Source organism: Aegilops tauschii, chromosome 5 (genome assembly GCF_002575655.3).
Source record: "Aegilops tauschii subsp. strangulata cultivar AL8/78 chromosome 5, Aet v6.0, whole genome shotgun sequence".
In the NCBI taxonomy this organism is placed as follows: Eukaryota; Viridiplantae; Streptophyta; class Magnoliopsida; order Poales; family Poaceae; genus Aegilops; species Aegilops tauschii.
The window spans coordinates 436,144,912-436,153,655 of NC_053039.3; the positions used below are offsets into that span (position 1 = coordinate 436,144,912).

Here is an 8,744-nt window from a genome sequence, read left to right on the forward strand (position 1 = left end):
AAGATTCGGTATTTTTTTTCAAATTCGTGATATTTCCAAAAAATGATGATTTTTTTAAATTTTGTGATTTTTCGAATCTGTGAACTTATTTGAAATCAAAAGTCAACAATTGATTGGTTAACTGGTCAATCGTCGACCAGTCAACTATTGACCCAAAGCGAACGAGCTGTGCGCCTACTGCCAATCTGGCGCATACGACACAGAAGAGGAGGTCTCAATCTCTGGTGGGGCAATGGGTTGATGGGGGTGGGCGTAATTATGACGTTTGGGTTGTTTTTACTGCACTTGTGACCAAAATACTAAGCATGCTTGTTACACTAACATGAACATCTAAAAAAATCATTTAAAAAAGTATTTTCTATTTTACTATTCATCGTGTCATTTGGTATGCGTCTTTTGATCTATATGAATATACTCTCTCCGTCTGGGTTTATTGAGATTTACGAAGTTACCGTAGGCACCTCGTAATTGACGGGAACGTCTCCTTCCACTGAAGGTGTATCGCCAGAAATCCTGAAATAAATATAAAAAAGTGCGAGCATCAGGAATTGAATCCTTGTAGGGCTAGGTATATCATTGTCCCACTAACCATCCAACCAAAGGTTACTTCGCACTTGTTACCAAAATCTAAAGAAATAAGGCTGGCTTAGGAGTTAGGAGTGGTTCAACCTCGCACTTGTTACCAAAATCTAAAGAAATAAGGCTCGCTTAGGAGTTAGGAGTGCTTCAACCGGTAATCCATAGCTGATGACGAACACATATTGCTCCTAGGTGAACAGTAAAAGAAAAGAAAAAACTGAAGTTTAACACATCAAAGATGAACAAGTATTCTAATGGCGTGCAAATTTCATGGTGATTTGACATCGAGGGAGCTCGGGTCAGAAAAAAGAAAATCATTGCTCCAAAATCAAGAATTTTGAACCTTTCTCAAATCGCCGATTGTTCCTTTTGTCCAGAGCCCCTCCGATGCCCAATCGCCGCGAATTTTGCACTCCTATAGAAAACTTGTTCATCTTTGATGCAAACAAAAGAAAATTCAGATTTTTTTTATGTCCACTGTTCATCCTGGGGAGCTAGCACCGAAACACGGTCCTCATGGTTCGACCTGTTACCAAAAATCTACCATTGACAAAACCAGAACAAAATTATCACGGCTTAAATCAGGAACAAATCAGTGATACTATCCTAAAGAAGAAGCTGAAGGCAGCTTATATCTGAAAACCACGACTATGCACTGCGGACAGCAGCGCCCGTGGGTGATGAAGTTTCAGCATTTTGGTGATGTTACCGGCGAAAAAAACAAGGGGCACAGCTTCGGCCTGGAAGAATCTTCATGCTACCAACCACAAAAAGTATCTGACTTCTGGCATCATTGCATCATACTACATCTGACAGTACTATGCAGTAACATAAGTAGCTCATCCTTACGAATATAGCAGCAACCACAGAAACAAAACGAGAAGAGCAAGACTTAACTTGCCTACTCACAGAGAATGGCAAGCTCCACGACAGAGGAGAAAAGGGGCATATGTAGCATCATCAGCATGGTTAGTAAGCAGTCTATCATGACACAGTGGCACCCCCTTGTACATTTATTTTCAAGTGTACATTACATGAGTTACCCTGAGGAGCTACACCCCACCATGTCAACTCCTGGGAAATATACAGGGCCTACAACAAACGACGGCGAGCAACAGTTCGAAGACAAAGACCGCCATGCTGCTCCACACAAACATGGTCCATCTCCAGTGCCAGAGTACTCTCTTGAGCAGAGGGAGCTCGGCCTCGAGCTTTATCGACGCGTCATAGATCTCTGGGATGCCTGCACCAGTGGCAAACTCGGCTCGTTGCTCGAGCACTATCCTTACTCCTGTTATTGGCTTGAAAGCCTCCTTAATGCCCGTCATTTTTAGTTTGATAACCTGAGATTCAGATGAATAGCCGGACAAAAGAGAAACACCTTGGAAAAAGGTTTCTATGAAATGCATGTGGACGCTCTTGAACTTTAGCATGCATGGTTGGCTCGAAGCAGTGACCACTTTCCCATCTGCAGATAGAAGCTCTGCCCTCACCTGAACTCAGAGGAAGAAGGCAAAATCAGATGGAGAGGACATTAGTGTAACTAGTACTGAGTGTAACCAGTGTTGTGCATATAATTTTGGACAGATACAGTTAGACACTGAGAGCTCTGCGACAGGAATTATCTATATTCCGTATGCATACATACTATGTACTCTAAACTCATAAGTTTGAAGAAAACATGAATTGGGTATATAATGCTTTCACATCCTTCAAAAGTATGGCACATTCAGTTGGAAAGAAGGACATTTCGCCATGAAAATGAACCATGGAGCAAGAAACAGCAAGTTGACTTAACTCTCTTATTGATATGCATATGGTTGTATCTGGCTGAAAGCCATATGCACAGGCATACTCATTTGTAGCATGTTTTGTCAGATCCTTGAGAAAATGTAATGACTTCATAGCTTAGTCGAACAAATAACATAGGCTGCCTATGCCTAACACCGCATGCACTGCATCTATCCCACCAAACATGTTTTAGACTCACTAATTGACCTATCCGGCCTGGTTTTGCATGTCAACAATCTAATTTCTAGTCTCATATCCATTTGACGTTGTCATGGATTATATGTCTCATTCCGTTGAGCCGCTTATAAATATTTGGATGTTTGGATAGCTGTTCTTTTCATAATCAAGTTACATACCGATGTATTATTGTGTTCCTGAACATATGATGTGAAATGTGAGAGCAAAACAATTGGATAATAGAACTTATCTAGCTTTGTTCAACTTTACAAAACAATGTTGGCCCAACTTCCTTATCACACAGCTTTACAAGTAAGCACGGTAAAGAACAGCAACTACAAACTAATTCCCGGACCATCAATTTATATCACATATACAATAAATTTCTTCAAATTCGGAACTATGCCTTCTAAGCTTGGTAGCCTTTCCTAATCAAAAATTATTGCTGACATCTCAATGCACAAGTTAATAACTTCTTATTTATCATGTATTGTCCAAAGTTACATGATGAAAGACATAAATGGGCAGGAATCTAATTTGTAATCATCAGTTCATTTAGCCAAACTTCAATCCAGTATACTCTGTTCCCTTGATAGCTAAGGCATTTTTCAAGGAAATTATCATGTCAAACTAGTTTGACAAGGACCAGCAAGAAAGGTACCTGGAAAACCCCAAGCCTCCTGTTGTAATCCGACTCGGGCAGCGTCAGCAACACCTCGAGCTGCATCCGCTGTTGCGGCGGCACCAGCCGCCCCACCGGCACAAACGCCACAGGGCTCGGCTTGGTGTAATCGAAATTCAGGTTCTCCGTCACCTGAACGGGCTCCTCCACCACTTTCCCCACCAGGACCCCCCCTGCCGTGAACGCCATGGCGAGCATCGCGCACAGAAGCACGCAGACGTACATGGCCCAGAGCGCCCCCCACAGCAGCCTCGCCACCACGCGCGGAACCCCGTCCCCCGCTCCGAGCCACGCGCCCACCGCGCCGGTGGCCTGCCCCACCACCCCGAGAGCCCAATCCCTCGCCCGCTGCGCCGAGCCGAGCGGGTCGGTCACGAAGAGGAACCACCATTGCAGCAGCCGGAAGGGGAACGTGAGGCAGGCGACGAGCGCGCTGACCTGGAACAGCACGGCTTTGATGACGAACACGGCGAAGGACTCGAGAAAGGCCGGCGGCGCCGCCGTGGGCCTGTAATCCGGCGCCGCGGCCTCTGACTCCGCATCCTTCTCGTCCACTTCCTCCTCGGGGACCGCCGACTCCGCATCCTTCTCGTCCACCTCCGCCTCGGGGGCCGCCGACTCCGCATCCTTCTCGTCCACCTCCGCCTCGGGGGCCGCCGGCTCCGAATCCTTCTCGTCCACATTCGCCTCGGGGGCCGCCGGCTCCGCATCCTTCTGGTCCACCTCCTCCTGGAGGGGAGGGGGAGAACGGGGCGCGCTGGTGGCCTCGGAGGAATCGGAATCGGAACCGGAATCGGGCTTGGCCTTGGCCGTGGCCTTGTCCTTGTCGGGCTCATCGGCCGCGGTGACGGTGACGGTGACGGAGGAATCGGAATCGGGCCTGGCCTTGTCCTTGTCGTGCTCATCGACCGCGGTGACGGTGGACGCGGCGGAGGCCGAGGGGGAGACGGGGTCATCGGGCTGCGTCAGGATTTTGGCGCGGCGCGGGCGGCGGCGGAGGGTGGAGGAGGACGGGGTGTGGGGTGAGGGAGGGGGAGGGGGAGTGGGGAGGGCATCGGGGACGTCGAAGAAGTCGGCTTCGGAGGTGGGCGGTTCGGAGGGCGTGGCGGCGGGCTCGTCGGCGTCCATCGGAGGGGAACCGGATGCGTGGCCGGGGAAGGGGGCGAGGAGGCGCTCGGCGGTGCGGGGGCATGGACAGGTGGAGGATTTCCTTGGAAGGAATCGTGGGCGGTGAACGGTGGGGGGAGGCGGGCGGGCATTTTGCAGTTACGCCCTTGTAGATTGCACTTTTCACCCTCGTAATATCTGTGTTTTTCAGATGGCTTTACTCCCTTTGTCCTAACCATTTTATTTACCGCATATTAATTATGTGCACTTACCATTGTTTTCACCTTGTTAAATTTACGTAAATACCACTTTTGTTAGGAAAAATATACCTATCGCTTTTTTTAACTAGCCCTGACAAAGTGTTCAAAGGATCGAAAGCCATATTGATCGAGACATTGAGGACACCTTGCTCCACGAGAAACTCTTCAAACAACTTGCCCGGCAAGGACACCGTCGACTATGGTTGAACCAAGAACTTCGAAAAGAATGAGCTATCGGTGCGGGCACATATATTGGTGCGGCACAAAAAGAGGACACTTCATCAAGATGGCTTCGAGGGCAGTTGGCTCGAAACTGCATCAACGCTCGAGAGTTGTGCCAACATTTGACGTTGTCAAGCATGCCTAGGACGAATGGAAGGGAACGATCGGAGCTTAAAATCATGAAATAAACTAGCATAATATTAATTTATAAGAAATATCTCACGTGACATGTGAGAGTAATATAAATTTTTGCATTGATGTAGTATGACAGATTATAGGTACAAGGAACTAAATATGCAAACGAATTACCATGTAAAAGCTAAGACCATGGTACGCAATTAAACTATCACATTTACAACCAACTTGGGCCACCTGCAATGCAACATAGATTAATCATAATTGCACAAATACAATACTATTGCAATGCATGTAACAGAATCATATCAAGTTCCAACTTAGAAGAATTCAACATTAATGATAACTAGCCAAATGTCTGTGTGTTGCCATAGAATAAAAAAAAATATGCACATAAGCACTGATTTGGGAGGCGAGTGATGACATGAACGCATAAAGGTCAAAGACGGGCGACAAATCGGATGTCAACCTAGTTATCCATGGGCTTCACCTCTAGCCCACACATCATTCACCGTTGGAGTGACTACTTTGCATTTAAGAATGATTTGAACTGAATTATTCCACAAGAATTTGACAGGAAGTGCTTGGAAGCTTTGATCAAAAGAGTGTCACGACCAAGATTCATATGAGCTACATTTACAACAAAGTTCCATATGATTTTTCACATCCCCTATAAATTTTTTCTTACACTCATTTTGAGTCAATTTATAATTTTGAACAACAACATGAATACAAATTATCAAAGTACATAATATGTCTTGGATAAAAGTACATGCACTAGATGAGCTTGATTCTTCGCTGGGAAAATAATTTGGAAGGGTTGGAGAAACTCAAACAACACCTCATAAATTTGCATGGCATTCTTATACAAAGCATTATAAACATTGAATCAAGTCAAACAAGATATTCAAATTTATTTCGATAATATGTAGAGTCTTCTGTTTCTCTGAATCATCAGGCATACGAGGCACTTGCTTGATTTTGGGAACTGGAGCCTTTACGTTTTACAAGGTTTTTTTAGAACGCGGGCATCTAGGAGAAAGATTAAGTTAGGTCAATTTCCACCGACCGTTAGACCTGTTTAGTTCAATGTTCCTATCCTTTGAGTTGTTTTGAGATGTGTGCTTGATTGCCACGTGGTGAACGTGTTGAAAATATATGCCCTAGAAAAAACAATAAAGTATTATTTATTTTCATTTTTCCAATTAATGTTTATATTTCTATGATATAATTGCAATGATTCTTGAATGAGAGAGCTATAGGAAAACTCAATTTATGTGGAAACATAAACACCATATAGATCCCTAGTATCGGTTCTAAGACTAGCTCATGTACTGTAGATTATCTTGTTTTACTGATCACGGGCATTGTTAAAGTAATAAGGATGCCACCAGTAATGAGAACACATTGTTGATTGAACAATGGTGTTGGACAGACCAAATACTTATGATATATCGTGAGGAATCGTCACTTACTTGTCGATATTATCATGTTATGTGTTAACATTACTTACGTCCTTAGACCATGAGAATACCGTAAGCCTTCGTACCAGATGGTTACTTTGGGGATGCCAAACATTCCCGTATCACAGGGATCATAAAGATAGCTTACGAGCGAATCGAAAAAGTATGTCAAGATTCTTGATGATTCAAGACTAGGATTTGCTCCTCCGGCAATGGAGATACTCTCTAGGCCCACTTGGTATTACAGTATGCGTCATCGCTTGGCCAGACACTAGCATGATAGTAATCACGGGGTTACTGGGATATGGAAACAAGAAAAGAGAACAAAACCAGTAACAGTGATAACTTAGTATTGCATCGATAACAGTCTCGCCTCTGTTTTTGTAAATATATCGCAAAGCAAAGGGAAGTGTATGTGGAAACATAATGTTCACTCGATAAAGATCATCATATAAGTGTCTAAATTAACATGGGTGTCCAGATTCTACTGTTAGTTATTAACCGGAAGGTGTTCCGGGTCATGTCCACATATAACCGAACCTGTAGGGTCACACACTTAACTACTAGTTCTCTTGGCGATCTTTGTCCAGGACAACAAAGTGCAGCCTAACCACTACTTCACTACGGGTAGATACCGCAGAGTGGTCGTCTATTTTGACTCTAGATTGTTCAAGATATTCTCACGGCTGGGAGGTTTAACCTAGCCGCGGAAACCGATGAATCGATCAGTTGCAGTGGAACAAAGATCATCAAATATTCCCTCAAGAATGTACAATGATAGACCGCCAGAACTTATCCGGCTGTTGAGGATATAACCATTAGAGTCACCCGCCCAGGAGGGGCCGGGTTACGTTATAACGATCATCACGTGAAGCCCAGTACCAAGCTTGAGGATGGTGGGTCAGTAATGGGCTTAAGACCCGGAGGCGGCTTAAGGCCTGTAGTGATAAACCGCCGTTATGGCAAGACTTGTAGTGTAAGGCAAGAATAGTTGAGAGTCTGAGCCAGACACTGTTATAAGCCGGCCGGGACTCTGAGAGCCGCTGGGCGTCAACCCCTCTATATAAAGGGACGACCCGGCGGCGGTTCAAGACAAGAAACAACAGATCGATAGCCAGGCATAGCGATTAAGCTCCCTGGTCATCGAAACCCCAAGTAATTCCACCTCAACTGGAGTAGGCTTTTACCTTCACCGTAAGGGGCCGAACCAGTATAATCCTCGTGTCCTTTGTCCCGTTTAACCCCTTTAAGCTTCCTAGTTGCGATGGCTCCACGACTAAGTCCTTGCACGAGGACATCTGCCGTGACAATTCCACGACAGTTGGCGCCCACCGTGGGGCCAGCGCACGGTGGATTTGAGTTCTTGAAGGGCAGCTTCGAAGGGCTCAAGGGATATGCTGTGGGCCGGATGACCAAGAGTCGTCGCGGCAAGCTCTACATCGACGATGCGAGCTGGGGCCCCGACGCCGGCTCAATCGAGTACGGGTACCGGGTCCCCTTCGGCGGAATCCACGTTTTCATTGGCAAGATTGGCAAGCCGGGCCCTGAGCCGGACCTCTGCGTCGACCTCATCGAGACGGCTCAGCGTGCGAGACCCGCCCGGACTCTGCCTGCCTTGAAGCGTGCTTTCATGGGATGCGTCCATGGAGGACTCGCTGAAGGATCTGGATCTGGCGATGAGGCGGCCGCTCGCTCTGACGGCGAGTCGTCCACGGATGAGACCGACTCGTTATACCAGCTTCAAGATGGCAGGCTCAGGGGTTGTTCCGACGGTGACAGTGTTCCGGACCCCTTTGAGCCGCCCAGCCGGGTTGGAATCTTCATGGCCGGCGCACAACCTGTTCAAAACTCCGCCACTGGGGCAGGAGGCCCTGTGCACTCGCCGGCTCAGGTGCTGATGGATCTCACAGACAAGATGACGGCCCTGTTAACTGCTACGGTCGCCCCAGCGGATCAGGCTCAACATGATGCGGAGATGGCACAGTTAAAGCTGGACATAGCAAGAGCCAAGGAAGATCTGGCAGCGGAAGGTATCAGGATGGCTGCGGAACGGGCGGCTCTCGACGCCTAGACTCAGCTGATTCAGGCGCAATCTTTCCGGCTCACGATGGATCAGAACGCATCCAATGAGATCATGAGAAGGAGGCATCAGAAGGCTCAATCTCGACTCCCTTCGGTTTATGACCCTCGAAACCTCTTCAACACGCCTGGTGCAGGACCCAGTAACCCGCCGGAGATCATGGCACCCGGGGCTGGAACGCCGATTCAGCCACAAGTGATGGGGCCTCCCCGGGTGAGCACTACCCCGCCTCAGTACGTGCCAATACC

The 8,744-nt window shown here is 46.9% G+C and overlaps 1 protein-coding gene across 1 annotated transcript; it reads right to left on the minus strand.

The window, feature by feature from the left end:
• Positions 1-1,561: 1,561 nt before the first annotated feature.
• On the minus strand, positions 1,562-4,455 carry LOC109749146 (seipin-2). The gene is made up of 2 exons (XM_020308132.4): positions 3,209-4,455; positions 1,562-2,072 (listed from the first exon to the last, which is right to left on the minus strand). Exons 1-2 carry the CDS (start codon positions 4,355-4,357, stop codon positions 1,647-1,649), a joined length of 1,575 nt encoding a protein of 524 aa, XP_020163721.1. The 5' UTR covers positions 4,358-4,455; the 3' UTR covers positions 1,562-1,646.
• Positions 4,456-8,744: the final 4,289 nt, after the last annotated feature.